Below are 21,940 nucleotides of genomic sequence, written 5' to 3'. Positions count from 1 at the left end.
CAAAAAGTGAAATAATATTAGAAAAACAGACGGTTTAAAACTTCCATTTAACTACATTACCCACAATGCAACAACTGGTGTGGTTTGTAGTCGCTCTCGCGGGCTTTGTTTTGATATGGCGGCAGGCTTCGAAACTTCTCTGTGTTATGCTACTATAACGAACACTTTCACTCAAGTAACGCTGCTTTTCGCTTATGTTACAGGTAAATCACATGTTTCCACACTTTTATTGATGTTGCGAATTTCTCTGCCTTGTTACTACAGTGTAACACCAGTAAAAAAACTTATTTTTGTATGTGACGTTAAAGCAACCAGTGCTAACAACCGCAGACAGACAAATACTTCTAAATGCACCGATAATGGACTAACACATGAACTAACAGCACCATCGGCCTTAGCTGAACATGTCATGAATGTTGTCACCATGTAAATGATTCAGCCGTTTTCATGAGCAGCTGTTGTTAGTGTGCTGTTGCTAAGTTAACCAAACAAACGCTCATTTAAAACCGACACTGTACTGTCGTGACAGGCTTCGGTTTACGTTAACGTGTAACGGTTTAAAGCCAGATTAATATAAACAGCTCATGTTATTTCAACGTAAATCACTACTATATATAGTTTTCTTGGATCTAGGCATCATCTACGGTATGATTAACCCTTAACCTGACACCATAATCTGTTTTTCCAATCCTGGATTAGCGAGCCCTGCCTGAGACTGCGCGATCATCATGTCATCTCCAGCCGGGCTTCAGTACTCCCAGGCAGCAGAGTTCTTAGCTCGCTGGATGCCAAGTAGCTCCAGAGCCGGGGTAATCCTCAACCCCTGCCCGGACTTGGCTGGCTCCTTGCGACACATCCCCGCCGTGGGATCCCAGCCCCTGGAGCCAGACGACTCATTTGCCTCCGACTTTGCCCCTCTGCCCGCCTCCGCAGACAGCAGCTGTCTTGGTGTGGATGGCTTTGCCCGGTCACCTGGTGGAGAGAAGGCTGGAGCTGACAGGCCAGTAAACGGACTGTCCTCTGTAGCTCAGAGAAATTCAGATGGAGAGTTGGACAGTTTGGATGAGATGACGAGCAAATCACAGGATCTGTCCCTAATGATGAAGCTTGAACAGGTAAGGACATGATAGCGCTTTCAGAATCTGGTGTGTTCCTACAATTGATAGTGTTTCTGCCCGGGGTTTTGACAAATCTGCATTGCCTATTGCTGTAATAATATCATGAGATTAAATTATTATTCTGAATTAGAATACACCATGTGGTTGTCAAAATTAACTCTACAAAGATTTTTTTAAATCTGAGTCAGACTTCTCTCAGAGTATTTGATATACCTGACCATGCCAGCTGAAACTGACAGCTCTTTTCATTACCATGCAATTGACATCTGCTTGACAATTTAACTACTGATTTTCCATATCTAAACAGATATTGTGATATATTCTGTTGATGGGAGATGGTCCTTAAATTCTAGTGGTCTTTAGTGACACGAACAAGGTTGAATGAACACCGTATTTTGGTATATACACAGTATAACATTGATATATCAAACCAAATGTGAATAGGCCTGCAACAACATATTCCTTACTAATGTAATCCAACACCTGGACTCCCCAGGAACCTACGCCAGGATGTAATCTGTTGATGTCATGAAAATGTAAATTTCTGGCACTTTGTGTGGGCTTCAGTGTTGATTATATTACTGCGTCCTGTTTAGTTAACAACCACCACCTGCGTCACAAACAGTCTTTGACTCTTCTTGCTATTAGTTTTTCGCTCCAAAGGCCATTTATGTAGACAAGACTCAAATAGTGCGTGCATGCAAGTCAGTTTGAAAAAAACAATTTGTGGACTCTTCTTTATTTCAGTTAACAGTTTTAATATGGTAATTCATCAGTATGTACAGTGCACAGTTTTGGTGAGAAGCCACAAATAAATTTGCTTGTTGGAAAAATCTGAGGTGGAATTATTGTCAGTGTGAGGACACAAGTCCAGTTCTCACTGTGACCAGTGTGGTAATCAAATGCCAGGTGTCTAGTTGAAATGTCATAGAGCTGCAACGATTAATCGATTAGTTATCAACCAATGAGTAATTTTTTAAGGGTAAAAAAATTGTCTGATTCCAGCTTCTTAAATGTGAATATTTTCTGGTTTCTTTACTACTTTATTACAGTAAACTGAATATGTTTGGGTTGTGGACAAAACAAGACATTTGGGGACGTCAGCCCTACTTTCAAGCCTACTGAAAAACACTGTGAGACACTTTGGATTAGGGCTGGACGATATGGCCAAACATGTTATCATGATTAAGTTTCATATTTTTCGATATTGATAATTATCACGATAAGTATCAAATCGTTATTTCTTTTGAGTTTAAAGGCTGACTTTTGCTCCTGAGTGAAAGTTGAAGAAACCAGATGGTTAAATAAACTCTTCTTTATGGTCAGAACAAACACTTGATGCCAAACAATGGATCACTTCACAAATCTGAGGTAGAACATTCAAAACAATTTATAATAAAATCTTTGTCAACAAGTATGCATGAGTGAAATTAAGTAAAACCTTTATTTAGGCCTTTTTCCTAAAAAAAATCTAATCAAGTCCTAATTTGTGTATGATTCAAGAGAATAAAATCAAACATTTATTGAACATTTGTAATATTGTTATTGAAAAAAATTATATTGCGATAGTTATTGTTTTATTGTCCAGCCCTACTCTGGATAAGAGTGTTAGCTACATTGATAATTAAAATATGATATTGTGTTTGTACAGTTGAGGAAATGGCAGCAGCACATGCAGGAGCAGCTAAAAGCCCATCAATTGGAGGAGCTGCTTCGCCTCCAGAAGGAGCAGCAGAGGCTGCTGGGAAGGATGAATGGATCTGAAGACTGCACAGGAGGTAAAAATAAAAAATAAATTACGAGAAGAACTGCAAATGTGATAATTAGTTTCACTTAAGATATAAAATATCTGGGTTGATTTGTGAATGTATTTGCTCTGCTTCCTCCCATAGATTCTTAATGTGTACATTTTCCTCTACTCATTGTGTAAAGTGACTGTGAATGTATCTTACAGATCACACAGATAGTTCGGGGCTGTCAAGAGCAGAATGGAGGGAGAACTCACTCCAAGAAGCCTATCATTACACAGAGAGCCTAAACAGCCCCACCATAAGCTGCACTGGGGTCCCACAGGGCTCCACCTCTGGCCCCCGACAGGAACAAGAGCACTCACCAGCAGGGAAGCAGGAGCGGCTTGCAAGAGGTCAAGATTATGAGGAGGTTGAGAATGAGAAAGATGGTGAGAAAATGTAATTTAAGCTTAAGGTGACAACTGAATTTGTACAGTTTTTGTATGTGCATTTTGAGTACAGCAGCCAGCACAAGCCTACCATTGTTTTCATCAGATTTTTGACACGATTTTCAGTATAAATCACTTCGGCGTGTAATTCTAACAGTGTGTGTTTTACTACAGGCACAAGGAACTCAAGAGAAGATGATGAGGAACAGAGTGGCGATACTAGTCAGTTTCATGAGCATGATGATACGTTTATACCAAGTAATAGCGTAGCTTTGGCTGAAGACTACAGCAGAAAAGGAGTTGAAGTCTTCCATGACAGGTATATACTATATTCTCATATTCTGTTCTGAAGTCCCCCTGTTTTGTGTGAGTTTATTTGTTGCCAAATTTGTTTTATTGCATACATTTGCTGTGTGTGTGTATGTGTGTCCCTCTCCAGGCCTATAATGCCGGGTATTGGGGGTCAGAAGAAGACGTTTGATGAGTTGTTGGAGGAGCAGCTGAGGCTGGAGGAGCAGAGGCTGAAGTCTGCCCGGCAACAGCAGGTCAGAGAATATAACAAGGGTCTCCTTATGAACAAATAAATCATCAGTCAGTGCTAAAACACACGGTTGGTGTCTCAGTCAAGACTGACTGTCACCCGAAAATGTAGTTGCAAGCAGAGCCTCTCCATATTGGTGCATTCAAGGAAGCTTTAACATCTTAGTCTTTAGGGTTGCTACAATAGCAATTTTTTATTTTTTTTTTAATGCGAGAAACATCCAAATTAACATTGCGTCTCCTCACCATAACAGAGCCAAGATGGAGCTGTTGCTGTACAAGCTCCTCCTAAGAGGGCCTTTCTGAAGCGAGGCGAGGGCCTCTCAAGATTTACCAATAATCGCAAAGCCTCGTTACCAAAAACGGAGGTGAAGAAGGATCCCAAACCACAACAACCCCAGGCCAGAGTAATCTGCCGCAGCAACTCAGAGCCTGCAGCCATCCAGAGAGGAGGCACAAATAGTGTCCAGCGGCTTCCTGTCCAACGTAAAACCGCCACACTGAACAAGGAAAACCGACTGAAAGATGTCAGTTTGCCTGCTCAGGACGTCAGAGTTGATAATAAAACAGCACGGATGAAGGTTTTAGGTAGTCATCAAAGACAGAACACAGAAGGACCAGAGTCTGTTCAAACAGACCCAGAGGGTAGACCAACCAAACAAGTGGGTAAAGTAATGGCACAGAATAATAGGAAAGTAGGTCTGTCAGCTCAGGCCGTGAGGAACCCTGGTCCCAACACGCAGCCAAACCCTGTAACCAAACAGGTGGGCATGTTAAGAGGGCCAGAGAAGGCTGAAAGCGATGATGCCGCTTGTGGTTCAGGAGTGGAATCAGGAGGAGGAGGAGATGGAGTTCCCCAGGATTCGTTCGAGTTGTCGTTTCAGGAGAAGCTCCAGCGTTGGGAGTGTGACCGGCAGGTGGAAAACATGGAGCTGGGAGAGTTTGAGCTGCTGGAGCAAGCGGCCGAGGAGCTGTCCTTCTCGTCCAACTCCTCTTTTGTCATGAAGGTGCTTTATTTAACACGCTAGTGATTTCTGTGTTTTAAGTCAAGGCTGTATTATCAGATTATTTGTGAATTTCTGCACTCACACTTGCACTACACTAAAAGGTAGCTTGATGAAATGTCTTGGGCACCTTGTCCAAGTCTTACATTTTCTCTACCATGGTGATTTCTTTTAAGAGTATGCAATGCTTGTTTAAAGCTGCCATAATCAATATGTTTATAATGACAATGTATCACATGACAATTTGTATGTGAATACTGGACGTCTACTGAGCTTAATAGTATCTTTCAGCTCCTTGTTTTGGTTTTTCCAGCCTGCAACAGTTTTGATTCACTCTCATCAGCATACTTCATGGTCACAGCAGGCAGCTGTTTTCAGTTAAGGGGCTCTAAAAACCCTCTCATGTCAGCGTTACAGCTTGTTTCCAAGCTGTTGCCAAGTGGACAAATGTCTGTTATTGTAGTTTAAGATATCACCATGGTCGGTCGCATTTGTAGCCTAGAGGTTAAGGTGCCATGAGACACAACGTTCTAGGTTTGTGTCTAGCTAAAAGGCCTTTGTTGCATGTCATTTCCTATTTCTCTTCCCCTGTGATTTCCTGTCATCCCTTTATTGTCTTTGCCCCCCTAAATGACCACTGTAGAGAAAATTCTACCAAATTTCTGTATGTAATGGTAGTATAATCTGGGGTAAGCAGAAAGCAACTGCTTGGACTAGGATAGTATAAAATGTTCCAGTATTTACTGACTTGGTTGTGTGGATTATTTTCCCATGTATCATGCGGTTATATTTGACATGTTGACTCTAAGCTGTGTGATTTTTTTTAAAGACTCTTTGTTCTGTTCTTGTAGGTTCTTCAGATGGACAAGCTGCAGGCTGCCATGGGGCTACACCCTCGACGGCTTTCTTCTACCCCCATCAAGTCACCCCCAAGAGGTGCACTACAGAGGTGCTACAGTGTTGGTAGTAGTGGTGGCTTGGCCTATAAAGGCAGTTCCATGAACTCAGAAGCTGGTGTGATGAAGATAAGAGACGATGCACTCCGGAATAAAGTGAGTGTTGAGGATAAGGAGGAACAGGACAGTGGGAGGGAAGATGAGCACGAAAGCTCAGCCGTTTCATCCTGTGGTGGCTCTGAATTTGAAGATCAGGAAGTGGCGGGAAACCCACCATTTCCCAGCACCCACTGCTTTCCTGCACAGTCAAATCAGCCATATGACAAACGGTCGTATCAGGACGAGGACAGTTGCAGGGATTCAGACGTGACACAAGTAGACGATGGGGAGACGGACAGCATCCTCAGCAATACTGATGAGTCCACTCTGATAGAGGAGAAAGACGGGCAGCAGGGTAGAGTTGTGTTTGACGACAACGACACGTGGAACGACCTGGAGGACATTGCAGTCGGCACAGCCAGTGACTGTAGAGGAGTTTGTCCAGTGTCCAAGGCAACAGTCAATGGAGTCTCACCACCGCAGCGGACTCTGCTAAGGAAGGTGGCAGTGAGCAAAGTTGTGGAGCTGGATAAAGGCACGGTCATTGGTTCAGCTAATCAGGAGCCTGATGCTCATCCTCCAGCCTCCCAACTCATGACAAAGTTGTTCCCCTTGCTGAAGCCAAAGGCCCAGAATGCACCTCTCCCTCCCCCTCCTGCTGCTTCTGTTGCTCCTGAATCCAAAAAGCCAGAGGAGGAGACAGGTGAGACATCATAACCTATTATCAGTGTTTATATTCTCACTGTACAGTCAGACAGGAGGCAGATTTTCATCACTGTTCGCACATGAATGTGATTGGCACTGATGCATGACGATAGGGTTGCAACATAATATTATTTTCATTAGTTTTCAACATTATTTTTTCAATTAATGCAATTAATCAAAGTCTGTACAATGTTACAATACAGCCTGTGTGATCCTGGAGATTTGTGGCGGATACCTATATTGATATTTGTCAAGCTGGTGCCAGTCAGTGCCATGTTTGCTCACTGAAAGACAATTAATCATTTATTTAAATTGTTGATCAACTTATCGCTTCAACATAACATGTCAGCAGCTCTGCCTGTCTGCCTTGTACTTCTTTCTGTCTGTAATATTGTGATATAAAGTTTTTGGAATAATCAATACCGGCAACAGTATGTTCAGTACCTGGAAAAAATGCACATATGCTTGACCAGAGGCTGGCTGTGACTTTATTGTATCATGTAATGTACTTTTAATTTGATTTTTTTTTTTCTCTCTACTATAGAGAGGCGTTTTGGTCCCTGAGGCCACATCTGTAAAACCAGAAAGGATTATAATAACAATCACTTTGCTGGAAAGACAAAATATAAAAACTAGGGATTCATAATATATAGATGGCTAATATATTATAATAAGTATGTAAGAAAATGTAATCGTTCCGATAAGGGCATCCAGTAAGGGAGACAGTACGAGCAATGTTGAATGATGCCACAGGACTGTTTGCCAGTTTATTGTAAAAGGCTTGAGGCTTCTAAACTGTGGAGTCATGGGCTTTAGGAAACCCTTAATTACATTATTCTAATGGTTTATGTAGCCTATACATCTTTGTCAAAAAGGAGATATGGTGTGTTATTAGAAAGTGTAAATATTAAAAATATAAACTAAGGTTTTACAAATAAGTTTACAGTGCATTCTCTATTCTGAGGATGTTGAAAACTCTCTAAAGATTGTAGTTTTATTAGAAAAAAAAACTATAATATTTATTGTTCACATTTTTCCATTTGTAAGATTAATATAATCAGTCATCCTATCTGTATCAGCCACAACGAACATTTATGGTTATTGGCCATGAAATTCTATGTCTAATAAAAGTGACAGATCACAGATGAGCAGTCCTAGTTTTAAGCTTGATATTGATCACCGAGGCAGTTAAGGATCAGATATTGGTGTGCAGTGGGCGTTTTCTGTGCGAGTGTTCATGTGTGTGTGTCCTCGTCCCCAGGTCAGCAGGTCCAGTCTAGACTGCTGAGGGAGAGACTGGTTGAGCTGGAGATTGAGATCGAGAGATTTAGGAAGGAGAATGCTGCCCTCACCAAACTCAGACAGGAGAATGAGAAAACCCAGGAAAATCTCAGGTGAGACATCTGTCTGCACCAAATGTTGTTTCAGTACCCTTTACATTTTAATATTTATACTACCATATAACTGTTAGTTTGCTTGCACAACACAATTTGACAGTGGATGTGTTAAAAGTCTTAAAAAGTCTTGTGTTAAAAAGCAAGACACCCGACTACGCTTTCGGAGACCCTGAATGATGAACATCTGATTACTTGCACTTTTGAAGTAATCTCTTCAAATGTACATCCAATGTGGTTGGAAATATTTTGATGAATGTGAGTTTGTCTGTCCTTGCCTGTGCGATTTATATCTGCTTTGTTGTTGTTTTTGCAGGAAGGAGCGTTTGGAGTTTGAGAAGATGAAATCGGAGGAGCTGGCCAAGTTTGAGGAGCACAAGAAAGAGGAGAACAGGAAGTTGCAGAAGGAGCGCAAACTGTTTGAGAAGCATGTGGCGGCTGCCAGAGCCATACCTGACAAGAAGGAACGAGAGGAAATCCAGGTGACTCACGGACAAAACTCGCATCAGATCAGCAATTAACATGTTAATAGTTTGACTTATGTGTACTTTACATTAGTGTGACACATGAGTGAATTTCCACTCCTGTCCCATCCCACTCCCACAAAAATACTCCTGTCCCGTCCGAATCCCATGATAGAGTAAAAAAAATAAATTCCTGTCCTAATCCCAAAAGAATGACCCCTTTCCCATCCTGTTCCAGAGAAGAAAAGTCTGAAAATAGCATTTATTCATATCATAACTGCATATTTATATATAAAAACTTTATTATTCCCATCCTGTCCCACTCCTCTGATTAATAGTGAAATTGATTTGAGTCCTGCAGCACATCCTTAAAACCGTGACTTGAATAAATGCTAATGTTGCAGCAAATCTGCTCGATGTGTAAGTAAGCAATAGTTTTGCCATATAAACTTAAAAGATGATATGTTAGTGTTGTCTTAACACCAAAATCATTTGGGGCTAACAATGAGATTTCCAACTCAGACACATTTTACACTGGAGTCACATCAGAGAGTCTGACAGTTTGAAAAGTGTGTTGCACATTCACAAGTAGCTGAAGTTAAAAAAACATTGTACATCAAATTCAAACCAATTAAAAACAATGGTCACAAACCGTAACTGACCTGTTTGGCAGCACAACAAGAAGATATGGTGTGAAATCTTGAAATGGGATAAACTGCCCTTTAATCTGTCCTTGTTCTCTCTGCCAGGCGTTGAAGCAGCAGCTAAGCTCCCTGCAGGAGGAGCTGAGGGGGAGGGAAAGTCGCTGGGCCTCCACACACAGCCGGCTGCGGCAACAGATTGACTCCCTCAACGAGGAGAACAGTTCTCTCCGGGACGAGGTATCCCCCTTAACTCTGACCCTTTACCCCATGTGCACACACACGTCAGTGCCAGGTGCGAATGCACGCAGAACGCTTTGGGATCGGAATGCGATCGGATCGACCTGACCACATCTGGAGGTGGTCTGGCTTAAATTGTGCTCAGATCCCAGCCTGGTGTAAATGCAACCCGTACAGTGTGACATCCTTAAAGTTCCTTGCATTGCTCCCCTCGCCCTGGGATGTCTATTGACAAGTCTGCAAGTCCCCCCCCCCCCCCAAGTAGTTAGCTTTAATTTAATACCAGGTGATAGATCATAGAGAAAAACACCCATATAATGTATAGATATATATACTTCTCCCTTTTCATGGTTTAGTTGTAGTTGTAGCAATATTGTTTTTTTCCCTCTTTTTTAAGTATACTTTGTCTTTTAATTTAAGATCCATATGTTGGAAAAGCTCCGTCTCAGTGCCTGGAAGAAAAACCCTGTCAATGCAGAGAAGGACAAAGAGACGAAAGATGTTCCCAGAATATTTGAAAACAGTGTGCCACCTGTGACCAAAGGAGTGAAATTTGCTGTAAGGATGTTTATACTTTTTCCTATTAGTTATATTCACGTTCTCTGCATTGTATGGTCACAAAACAATATGATTTAGACCTGTTATTTCTTGATTAGACTGCAGTTAAATAAAATATTTTAAATGTGTGACCAGGACTATGCTGGAGAAATGATGAGTCCATAATATGGATTTTTGTTATCGTCAGACAAAGTGACAGTTAGCAACCTTACGCGGTTAGCATCAGGGGTCATTGACAGTACCCAAATGTTTAATCAACCAAATTCTTTTCAATTTCCAACCGTGTAGGATCTCTAATTATCTCTTCAGATTGTTTCCTCATCTTGACATAACATAGAAATTGCTAATGGTGTCTCTTTGTTTTCAGAGTCCTCTAGACTCCAGAGCAGGCAGCAGCATCAGCCCTCCACTGAGCAGCACTGCTGCCAGCAAATGGAGCTCCAGGGAGGTCAGTCAGGGGGCTCCAGGTACGGTGAGGAGTTTCTGTTCACAGGGAGAAAAAGATCATAGATTTACTGGCATATGGGTTTTGGAGTTAGAGGCGTTTGCAGACTTTAAAGTAGCTATAATCAATATTTTTACATTAACAAAGGATTAAATAAAAACGTAAAAGTTGTTGTGTTTAGTGATGAACCAACAGAAGATTATCACCCAGGTTCCCCTCAGCCTGATGGAGCTTTATAGTAACTTTCAGCTCATTGTTTTGGTTTTCTAGCCCATAAATGTACTGTTTTGGTTCACTCTCACCACTTTGTTCGCAACGAAAAACCTTTGATAAGCAGAGCATTTCACAGCTAAAGAGCTATATATTTTCCTGAAGAGTTGGTTTGAGATGAGAAAAGAAGTAAAGGGAGAGAGATTTGCCAGGTGGACACAAACACAACTTCAAAATGAATAATAATGTTCTGTATTTGATAGAAACATAAATATATCAACTTAAATGGTGATGAAACAAGTCAGTATTATGTTCATTGCGTGTTTCCACTGTCCCCAAGTGGCCAAAAAAAACAAAACATTAGTAAATTTAAATTCATCTGACGAGCCAGTCAGAAAGAGGTTTTATGTTTGTGGAAAGGTTTTCTGTATTTCTGTCTTTGCAGAGTGGATTTTTAATCAGATATACTGACTCTCAAACAGCCTGAACCCTGCAGGCTGCAAAATTAATTGGTTGTAATCTGCCATCCAGTAAATTTAACCCATCCTCGACTGAACCAATGTTTTCGTATTTTCTTTGTCAGCAGGGATAAAGAGCAGCTTGAGGAAGCCACCCGGGCCGGGACGCTCGTCCACATCCTCCTCTTCTTCATCGCCTGGCAGGAGGACAGAGGAGAGGTCAGCACCCTCCAGCAAGAGCCAGGACAAACCACCAAACCAAGAACACTGGCACAACTGCTCTCTGGTAAGCATCGCCAGTAGTGTAGTTCTCTTGTGTCTGGTATAACAAATCAGACACTGCAGGTTCTTCAAAATGCTGCAGCACAGTAACTGGTAAACAACAAATGTATTGGGCATCCAGCTAAAGCAAATTTACGGCCCCTGACCCTGTTTAGAGACTGTTCAGTGTGGTCAGTTCATTTAATCACAAATTCATCTATTCATCCATTGTTTTTTTTTCAACCTTCTTATCCTGTTCAGGGTTGTGGGCTGTCGGGGCCAATCTGAACATGCTGCTGTCCATCAGGGCTCAGTCACATGTTTAATAATTTGTTCTTCTTCTCATTGTAGAAAGGAGATTCTCCGCCCATAGAACCAGATTGCAGTGAGGCAGAAGAGCCAGAATCAGCTCAGGTTATCACACACCCTGATGGGAAGGTGAGACAGTGGAAAGATGTTTCATCAGAATATGAAATCCAGAAAACTTGTCTTGATGGGAGCAACCAGGCAGTAGATGCTTTCAGCATTCTGAGACTGATAAGGAAAACTGCAAAGCAGGAAATGAATTCTTTAATCATTTGACCATAATTTGGATGTTAAAAGGATAAGGCTCCCGATATTTTTATAGTTTTTGTCAATAAATCCCATGAAAAGATCAAAAACAACAATGTGTTTGTCCGTCTCTCAATATTGGCCGACTTCCCCAGCCTGTCAGTTGCTCCTAGCACAAAGGCCACGTGTTCCTACTGAAGATATAAGTCTTTAAATATGGCTCTCAAATGTATAGCGTTGCTCTAACAGGTATAAACTGTGTATTTATTAAGGACTTTTTTCAGAATTTGGTGCAAGTATTTACACGGACGTTGAATGTGGGACTGATTCAAAATAAACTACAGTGTAATGAAGGAACTCTTGAATCAGATCAATCAGTCGTCTGTTTTGGTCTTTTCATGGAATTTGAGTGACCCTTATACTCTTAAGTCTAGATGGAAAATTACCACTAACAAGTAAAACCAAAGTACTTAATGATAATAAAGAGTCATTGTTTTGTTGCACACTGCAAAGACTCAACATACAGGACAGATACTGTTGCGTGTATGAAGTAAAAAAGCTAAAAACTGTCAAAGTGACGATTTCACGTGTCAGAATTGTATCTACCTGCTGCAGCTAATAACTGAAAAACTTACTAGATTCTTAGGGCTTAGGATTCCAGGGAGAGATATTTACCAAATTTTGTAAGTTCAATAATACACTGATGTAAAAATGATTTGTACTTTGTAGTTTCCTATCCACAACATAAACCTAAACAGCTAGAGGTAACAACAACAGTTGTGCCAAAGACTTCGACAAAATGTCACTTGAAGACGTTGTTGTGCAGTGAGCGTGTTTGCTGTTACTGATGTTAAGTATCCTCAGAGCTGGTTGTGATCTTTCCAGATAGAGAAGGTTCTGGCCGGTGGTGATCGCCTTATTGCCTTCCCCAACGGGACCAGGAAGGAGGTTTCAGCAGACGGACTGACGGTCAAAGTCACCTTTTTCAACGGAGACACCAAACAGATCACAGCCGACCAGAGAGTGGTGAGACCTTTATCTTACGTTACACAACATTTATGTGGCGGACGCTTTTACTTACGATAACCTGATTCAACCTTCATAGGAATAAGAATGATGTTTTATTATAGTAAAAAGAATCATTCTGATCTGCTGAATACAAACCATGCTGTGGGAGCTGTTGGACATATGCGCTTTGCTCAAGGGCAACTGTAGGAGGAGGGAAGGGGGTGTTGGACTAACTTTGCCCCATTAGATATTCTTGGTTGAGATTTGAACACAAACCAGCTGCAACACAAATATGCTTCTTGTGTACATACCTAAATTGAGCAAATCAGTTTTCTTTTTTCATACCAGTTTAATTAAAAGTAGTAGTTTGTAGGAGTTTTGTTGTTTTGTTTTTTTTACCAAAAGAGGGTAAATCTGTTTTTGTTAAATGATTGATGGCACCTCGTTAGAAATAAACTGTTGTACTTATGAAGGACAGCAGTTTTGGAAAGGAGAGTAAATGGTCTTAAATGGACTGCACAGATTTCAACTTGTTGTCTCTGCTTAAGGAAGGAAAGTTGCAAGCACACTGAAGCCACAAATAAAAACTCTTGGCTGTGACTTTAATGCGGACTGGACAGGACTGTCAGTTCAACTTACTTTAAGCTTGAACACTGCAGGAAAAATAGATGTGATCATAGAAGTGATGTTTTTATCCCCTACGATCAAAGAGTGATGTGAACAGAATAGATTTGTCTTTGCTCAGAGAACAAACTAAATATAAGAAGCACCTTTGCCATGTTACCTATCTGAATTAATTTACTGGTTCTCTCTCTTGTCATGGCTCTGCTGCTTGTGCTCAGATCTACTACTACGCTGAAGCCCAGACGACACACATCACCTACCCAGATGGCGTGGAGGTCCTGCACTTTCCGAATAACCAGACTGGTGAGCGCAAAAGATCAGGCGGTACGACGCTGGTTTTGGCTGTGAGGGGTCAATCTGTGTCTGAAATCTCACTACTCCTTATATTCACATATTCAAAGTTGACTCCATAGTGAGCAGTTAGTTGAGATTCCCATCACTTATTTTCACATCTATAAAAATTTTTTATTTCTGTTGGGGGAGTTTTTGAGGTGTAGTTACAAGTGCAAGTCATGTATTCAGTTTTACTTACATAACACTACTTGTACTGAAGTACTTAATTACTTTCGACCGCTGTATTTTGACAGTGTAGTTATTTTGGTGGTTTTATTTGAATCCATTTGACAGGTAAATGGGGGACAAACTGTACTGTACATTGTTCTATTTCCAGAAAAGCATTTCCCAGATGGACGTAAGGAAATCACCTTTCCAGACCAGACGGTCAAGAACCTGTTCCCCAACGGCAGGGAGGAGAGCGTGCTAACAGATGGGACCATCATACAAGTCAACCCGTAAGACCACAGCTCTGGCTTGTTGTACTGCTGCAGTGTGTTCTAATTCAACCAGACGTCTGTGGTGAAAACTGTACATCAGTTTCTCTTTACAAATGCTCACTGTTGTCCGGTTTTGGCACTTGAGGTACTTCACGCTACTTAAACAAGCTTTGCATTACATAATAATACATAAGTATTAAGAATCTGAGGATGTCAAGTCAGCTAGGGTTCTGCAGAACAAGTACTTTTACTCGAGTTGGATTTTAAATGAAGCATTTTACTTGTGTAATTGATATTTTTACCTAACCTACCTTAAGTATTAGGTCTTCAACTATCAATTATTCATTGTCAATTCTGTTTATTTTTTAATAATTTCTCTAAAATGTCAGAAAATAGAAAAATACCTGTTACAATTCCCCACAGCCATATTTCGTCTGACCAGCCAAAAACCAAATATTTGGTATTTTTGCGTAACAAAAACGGCTAAAACAATTATTAATTGCCAATTATTTATCTGTCAATTGACTAATTGTTGCAGCTCTATAAAAGGACTATAAGGAATATTTCTTCTAACATTCTAGTAGTAGTTTCTGGCTGATTGATGAGTTTGTTTCCACTTTAGTTGAGTCTCACCCATTTCCACCTAAATTGAACACTAACTTGGTGTGAATGCGTGCTGCCTCTTTCAGGGACGGGACCAAAGAGATCCACTTCAACACAGGCCAGAAGGAGATCCACGCAGCAGACTACAAGAAGAGGGAGTACCCAGACGGCACTGTGAAGACGGTGTACACAGACGGCAGGCAGGAAACGCGCTACCCCAATGGACGGCTCAGGATCAAAGACAAAGATGGCAACGTCATCCTGGACAACAGGGCGTAGAAACGTCTCAAGTCTACATTCATACAACTGATTCCTATAGACCAGTCGCAAAAAGTCTCTGACAAAGCAGAAACTCATTTGACTCTAATGTGCTTCAAACATCCAAGGCAAAGCTACTCCACAGTAGATGAGCTTGAGGAAGTCATAAGCCTTTTAAATATTTTTTATTTATTTATGCATTCAACATATTAAACCTCAAGTCATTGGATACACACAATTTTTTTTTTTAACTAGGAACTTGTGTTATTTGGAAGAATACTCCACAGGGCAGCTTCAGTGTTTCAGTGATGCAACATGTTTTGTGTCTAAAACAGGCATCTGAAATTAATCCTTTAGTCTGGCTAGACCAATCTTTTCTTTGTGTCAGGATATTTCTGGCAACTGATCTACCAGATTCCCTTATATCTGAATATTTGAACAATAATTCATATTGTTTACATTTTCAGTAAAAGCCTAGGAATAATGAAATGCTGCACAGAAACAAAACATCGCCTGTTTAGTACATTCAAGTAGAACTACGTGTGTGTGAGAGTGTGTGTGAGAGAGGTTTTTACAACTACTTTAATTTGTAAAAATGTTAAATACATATTTATTTTCTTAGCTCACTGTATTTTTTGTAAAATAAATTTTATCTTTTTTCTTTAGAATTGTGACTCTTGTTCTGATGATTGCTGTTGAGGTGTAAAGTCTGTGCATCTTGTTGAGAAGAGCTTTAACGATTTACTCAAAGAAAACACCACAGAAAGGTTTGACAGCTTTGGAAGATTTTAATTTGTCACACAGACAAGATTGTCTCCCATGAGTCGAATGGCTAGAAAATAAAGTGCTATATCAATGCAGCTCCCTCAAACACAACAGCCAAACTTAAAGTAAATCACTTCTCTTTTGGGTTACCTTGAATGTACACAACTGCACATTTTCTGCAAAAAATAAAATACGTACTTTCCCCTAGTGGGAATAATAAAGAATGTCTTCTTAACATGTAAAAACTAAGAACAGCAGTCAAATAGCCCAAACAGAATAAAATTTAGATGTTAACACAACAGGATATCCGTGGGGAAACCTGGGGAAAGAGGAGGTGGGGGATTTATTAACAACAGCTTAAATAATGTCAAACAGCTGGTTACACTTGTTTAATGGCAACATTTTGTATCTAGCCCGGTTTAGCTCTAGGGCCGCAACTTAATTAATCCTTGCTTATTTTATGCTAATTTTGAGTATAAAATGTCAAAGTAGTGAGAAAAAGTACTGTCTAAACATTATTTTTAGCAACTATTGTCTTGATGTAATCTGGTCACTTTGCATGCAGTACATCTGATCAGTAGGGCTGCAACAATTTGTCGACATAGAATTTCATTGTCGACGTGTCGTTACAGAGATGCTGTTTAAGGGAGAGAGAGCAATCTTCTTATTAAGAACATTTCTGCCTGTTCATTTCTAACTGCAACGCTCTACATGGAATGCTAAGACCAGTATTGCCTCCACTGTCTGCTATGACTGCTTGACTGTAAGACTACTCACGAAGAAGAAGCTTTCGTGCGAGTAGTATGTATATTTTCAGCACCGCATGTCTAGCACCATTGTTCTTGTGTGACAGCGCCATCTAGTGGATTGGTGGCAATGTACAGCATCACAAAGGCGGTTAACCCTGTCAGCTAGCATGTCGGGGGTGAGGCGGAGCTGTAGGGTTAACTGGTCGCCTGGTCTACTAGCCAGCCAGCTAGCAGTATCAAAGAAAACAAGGGTCCTACAAATGTGATTGTGGTCCTGAAAATGCAGCCTCCGGTACTGCTAAGAGAACTCTCTTTTAGTTGTGTTAGCAAACACGTTCAGTGCATTAGTAAATCAGTGAATTATAGGAGTATCCTACGCTGTCTTGTCTTCCCCCGGCGTTGATACTACTGTTCATTCTGAATAGTAAACCTCGTAATGGTAACATTACCTAGTTAAGCAGTGTGTTGGAGACCAGTAATTCACTTGAAAGATATTTAATTAGTTAAATGGTTTAATTAGGGTTATGGTTAGGGGTTGACAAATGAATCGTGACTAGTCGACTAATTGAATAAATAATTAACAGATTAGTCGACTACGAAGATAATCATTAGTTGCAGCCCTAATTAGCAGTGATTGTGTTTCTAAGTGATAAATTTGGGGACATAATGTGATGTTTAAATCTGAGCTTTATAAAACAAATCAGTAAAACAACATCAGAGTTACCCACATTTCAAAAAGCACCTTGATATATAAAATAAAGGTGAAAAATGAACTGTACCCTGTGGGTTGAGGAGTCACTCAAGCTCAGCCAGTCCGCTGCTCACCAGAGGCAGATGGACCAACTCTCCATCCTCATTGAACAGCAGCACCGTGAGCTCCGGTTCCCGGGCCTGAACAGACAAGAAGGGCGCATGAGGGCAGTTAAGATACTTGAAGATATGTCTTGTGACTTCTTGTCTGTGAGGCCAAAGGTTGGATGTAAACTGGGTGTTTGCAATAGAGATATGCTGTAGCTCTTTAAATGTTAAAATTTTGACTGAAGTTGTTTCTTCATGTTGTCTTATTAAACTTCACTTAAATCAGACCGACATCACCGACATTAAATAATATAATTAAAAGCCACACTATATGTAAGACTAGAAATCATCACCCCTCGTGTAGTTTAACAATTAGTACAGTACTGGTCACAGCTGTGGATCCTTCAAATGAACTACAAGCTCAGTGCGTAAAGTGTATATACACACACCTGATAATAAAAGTGCTAATACTAATAACAATAGTACTGATATTGCTATTATCAAAATGTTAATATCAACAGTTAATGAAAGGTATCGTGTGGAGTTCTTGACCTCTGGTAGCACTATGGTACAGTTTCTTTATGACCTATCCGCATTACAGCCAATCATTTCGTACTATTGCAGTAATCTGCAGGTGGCGATATTGCGGCAAGAAACTCGCCCATGGACCAGCGAAGCCAGTAAACAGGGATGTTAACAATTCAAAAACTTAAGAAAGCTTTACCAATGTTTAATTTATTACAAGGAAATCATTTTATCGTGTTTGTTAGACCTCAAAGATGCACATAATGCCTTTTGGTGAGTAACACTGAATGAATTCTGAATTACCACAACAGTGGCTGTGATGCTGCTGTGTAACAGGTCAATCATGTGCATTGCAGCCTTGACACTCCACCCGGGGCTGTAGGGCAGCATGTCTTCGTTCCTTTTGGCACTTGGAGCCTTGAAGCCGGCGACTTTGACCTTGAGCGCCCGAGCTGGAAACCGCAGCAGCTCGGCCGGCATATGACGCAGCCTGAGAGGAAGTGACAGATGCAAAATTGAAATTGAATTAATAAATAAGCAACTGTTCACCATATCAACTCCAACACCATGTAAACTGCATTTTGTTGTCTCAGTACTTTTACTGTGTGTAATGACAACACAGTTCTAATCTAATCTATTTAAAAGGTGATATGACAGCCTTGTGTGCACAACTTGTTTCCGCTTTTTGCTTCTATCATACCACGGATAAGGGCTGAATAATTTTGAATAATTATCTAATTTGACTGATGATATTCAATATTGGAGAGAATGATCATTTTTAAATAATTATGCTCAGAAAGACATATTTAATCATCTTTGATTAGTACAGCTCCTTGCAAAAATCATCTCTGAAGCACAACAATATTTCATTTAAAATGAAACAAACAAATATTGCAAGTCCTGCAATTTCAAAATTGCAGTAGGACATATGTGATTTCAAGAAGATTTCGATTAATTGTTCAGCCCTGCTGTGGGTTTAGTATTATGAATTGCCTTTATCAGGTTAAATCTAAACTATTGGCATGCATCAACAACACAGTTTTTAACTATTTATTTATTTATTTATTTATTATCAGCAGTTTTATCTCTTTTTTTGGCAAGAAAAATCGGTTTAGGTTGTTTCCCTAGGGAAGGCAATGTCTGTTGTTTGCTCAGCTCTGTCTTTTGTCTTTTCTTTTGTTATCGTGCCCCCCTTCCTCCAGAATAACCTCTCTGTTGACATTAAATGGTGGCCTTTAAATACAAATTTAAAACAATTTTCGCCTAAACCTTTAATTAGCTGCTTTTTTTTTTTTTTTACCATGTACTTGTTACCGTTAACCTTCAGGCAGACTGGTCTAAGTCTCAAATAATCTTTTAAGCCTAGTACTTATAGTCCATGTTTGTCCTGCAACTGTTTTGAAATCTGCTTTTAATTGTCCCTTTGTTCCAAACTGAAGTTCTCTATTTCTATTCTACATAATAATAATAGCTAACTTTGTTCCAGTAATTCACATTACTTCATTTGCTCACTCTTTGTAGGTGCTATTTTTATTAATAGATAGATATTATTCATTTCGAGCGCTGCTGATAAGAATACTGTCAACCTTCTGAAAGTCTCTGCATCTCTCTAACCCTCTGTTTGTGTGCCTCTCTCACTCCAATTTCTGCTCCTTGTCCTCTCTTTAGACTCAGACTTCCCTGTACCAGAGGCTGTCGTATGCTGTACATATTGTAAAGCCCCTTGGGGTAAATTTATGGAGGAAGTTTTCCCTTTTACATCTGCTTGTTGAATTGGCAAAGAAATTTGTACAAACATTTGTAGTTTGCAAAGGATGAATCTTTGGTGATCCCGACTCCACTAGAGCCACAACCTAGGGGTTGGACGATGTCTACAGGGCATTTAAATCATGATGTTATGATGGTAGACTGTCGAAGACCGTTAGCCATCTGCCCTACCACAATCAGGTCAAAATTTCAATTTATCTAAATATTTTAATTTATGACCCAAAGCCCCGGAAAACTAATGACATTCCCATCAGCCTAAGAATGACTTAGTCCATAGTACAAACTCATGGAGCAGCTAGCATGGCTGTAAGTGTAGATTAATCTTCATACTTGCTGGTGGGCAGAGTGTCATCAGAGCCAAAGTCGACGTGTTTGACCATGATCATGACTGGCTCCACGCTGCTGAACTTCATAAGCTGGGCCCGGTAGTACTTTCCATCACTGTATTCTGCCAGACATGGATAATCTGGAAACCACATGTCCAATGTCAGCTCAATGTCCAACTTACTGAACCTTGTACAGAACTGTGTGTGACACAGCAGCACAGTAGCTGCTCAGGTTTGACATTTATTCATGCACCTGCGAAGAGTAATCCTGAGGAAAGGGGATGTTTTTTCCACAACAGATATTTTAATATGTAAATATAGGGAGTCTGCGCAGAAAAAAACTCCTCATGTACAGTGGGGGAAATAAGTATTTGACCCCTTGCTGATTTTGCAGGTTTGCCCACTTACAAAGAATGCAACGATCTATAATTTTAATCATATGTACATTCTAACAGTGAAAGACAGAATCCCAAAGAAAATTCCAGAAAATCACATCATATGAATTTATAAAAATTGATAACCATCTGATGAGGAAAAACAAGTATATGACCCCCTACCAAACAGCAAGTATTCTGGCTCCTACAAGCCAGTTAGTCTTTCTTTAAGACACAGCCCCAATCCCAACCAATTATCTACATCAAATACACCTGCCTCACCTCGTTACCTGTATAAAAGACACCTGTCAACACCCAAACAACCAGCATCCAACATCAGCACCATGGGCAAGACCAAAGAGCTTTCTACGGACATCAGGGACAAGATTGTTGATCTGCACAAGGCTGGGATGGGCTACAAGAGAATCGGAAAGCAACTTGGAGAGAAAAGATCAACTGTCGGTGCAGTTATCAGGAAATGGAAGAAGCACCACACCACCGCCAACCTCCCTCGGTCTGGGCCTCCACACAAGATCTCGCCTCGTGGGGTGTCCCTGATCATGCGAACGGTGAGGAATCATCCCAAAACCACAAGGGGGGAACTGATGAATCAACTGAAGGCAGCTGGGACCACAGTTACAAAAGAAACGGTTGGTAACACACCACGCCGTCATGGATTGAAATCCTGCAGCGCACGCAAGGTCCCCCTGCTCAAGAAGAAACATGTACAGGCCCGCATGAAGTTCGCCATTCACCACCTGGACGACTCAGAAGAGGCCTGGAAGAAGGTGATGTGGTCAGATGAGACCAAAATAGAACTTTTTGGCCTCAACGCAACTCGTCGTGTTTGGAGGGCAAAGAACACCGAGTACAACCCAAAGAACACCATCCCCACCGTCAAGCATGGTGGTGGCAACATCATGCTTTGGGGGTGCTTTTCAGCCAAGGGGACGGGACAACTCCATCGTATTGAGGGGAGGATGGACGGGGCCATGTATCGTGGAATTCTGGACCAACATCTCCTTCCCTCAGTGAGAGAGCTGAAGATGGGTCGAGGATGGGTGTTTCAGCACGACAACGACCCTAAGCACACCGCCAAAGCAACAAAAGAGTGGCTGAAGAAGAAGCACATCAAGGTTCTGGAGTGGCCTAGCCAGTCTCCAGACCTGAATCCAATTGAAAATCTTTGGCGGGAGCTTAAAATTCGAGTTGCCAGGCGACAACCTCGGAACCTGAATGATTTGGAGGCTGTCTGCAGGGAGGAGTGGGCCAACATCCCTGCCGAAATGTGCACAAACCTTGTCACCAACTATAAAAACCGTTTGACATCTGTGCTGGCCAATAATGGCTTTTCTACAAAATATTAACATGCTGTTTGTACAGGGGGTCAAATACTTGTTTTTCCTCAGCAGATGGTTATCAATTTTTATAAATTCATATGATGTGATTTTCTGGAATTTTCTTTGGGATTCTGTCTTTCACTGTTAGAATGTACATATGATTAAAATTATAGATCGTTGCATTCTTTGTAAGTGGGCAAACCTGCAAAATCAGCAAGGGGTCAAATACTTATTTCCCCCACTGTACTAGAACTGAAGAAATGCTC

The 21,940-nt window shown here is 40.7% G+C and overlaps 2 protein-coding genes across 3 annotated transcripts in view; one reads left to right on the top strand and one right to left on the bottom strand.

Moving 5' to 3' along the window:
• The first annotated feature begins 65 nt into the window (after positions 1-65).
• On the top strand, positions 66-15,688 carry cenpj (centromere protein J). Of its 2 annotated transcripts, none has more exons than XM_038721154.1 (19): positions 66-203; positions 700-1,115; positions 2,770-2,896; positions 3,073-3,297; positions 3,472-3,616; positions 3,737-3,842; positions 4,092-4,844; positions 5,693-6,539; positions 7,803-7,935; positions 8,252-8,417; positions 9,149-9,280; positions 9,701-9,838; positions 10,206-10,305; positions 11,080-11,237; positions 11,564-11,650; positions 12,650-12,790; positions 13,615-13,699; positions 14,067-14,187; positions 14,859-15,688. In XM_038721154.1, the coding sequence occupies exons 2-19, from the start codon at positions 729-731 to the stop codon at positions 15,049-15,051; spliced, it is 4,044 nt and encodes a 1,347-aa protein (XP_038577082.1). In that variant the 5' UTR covers positions 66-203; positions 700-728; the 3' UTR covers positions 15,052-15,688. The 2 variants fall into 2 exon arrangements, with proteins under 2 accessions (XP_038577082.1, XP_038577081.1); XM_038721153.1 differs by having other exon boundaries at positions 67-203; positions 11,077-11,237.
• A 110-nt stretch (positions 15,689-15,798) lies between these two features.
• Positions 15,799-21,940, bottom strand: part of LOC119904463 (RING finger protein 17-like) — a 37,945-nt gene continuing 31,803 nt past the window's right edge. Inside the window, 4 exon segments of the mRNA XM_038721155.1 lie at positions 15,799-16,114; positions 17,324-17,435; positions 18,171-18,357; positions 19,965-20,100. Coding sequence (XP_038577083.1) covers positions 17,340-17,435; positions 18,171-18,357; positions 19,965-20,100 — 419 coding nt within the window. The 3' untranslated portion in view covers positions 15,799-16,114; positions 17,324-17,339.

The sequence above is a fragment of the Micropterus salmoides genome, unplaced genomic scaffold (genome assembly GCF_014851395.1).
Source record: "Micropterus salmoides isolate LMB-PRFRI ecotype aquatic unplaced genomic scaffold, ASM1485139v1 Ms_hic_scaffold_15, whole genome shotgun sequence".
Classification (NCBI taxonomy): domain Eukaryota; kingdom Metazoa; phylum Chordata; class Actinopteri; order Centrarchiformes; family Centrarchidae; genus Micropterus; species Micropterus salmoides.
The sequence above is the reverse complement of the archived record's forward strand: the minus strand, read 5'-3'. Positions and strand labels throughout refer to the sequence as shown.

Excerpts from the sequence above, each read along its gene's own strand:
- cenpj (XM_038721153.1), top strand. The coding sequence starts at position 729 with ATGTCATCTCCAGCCGGGCTTCAGTACTCCCAGGCAGCAGAGTTCTTA. Across the intron at positions 6,540-7,802 it reads AAAGCCAGAGGAGGAGACAG|GTCAGCAGGTCCAGTCTAGA; the intron begins GTGAGACATCAT and ends CCTCGTCCCCAG. Across the intron at positions 8,418-9,148 it reads AGGAACGAGAGGAAATCCAG|GCGTTGAAGCAGCAGCTAAG; the intron begins GTGACTCACGGA and ends TCTCTCTGCCAG.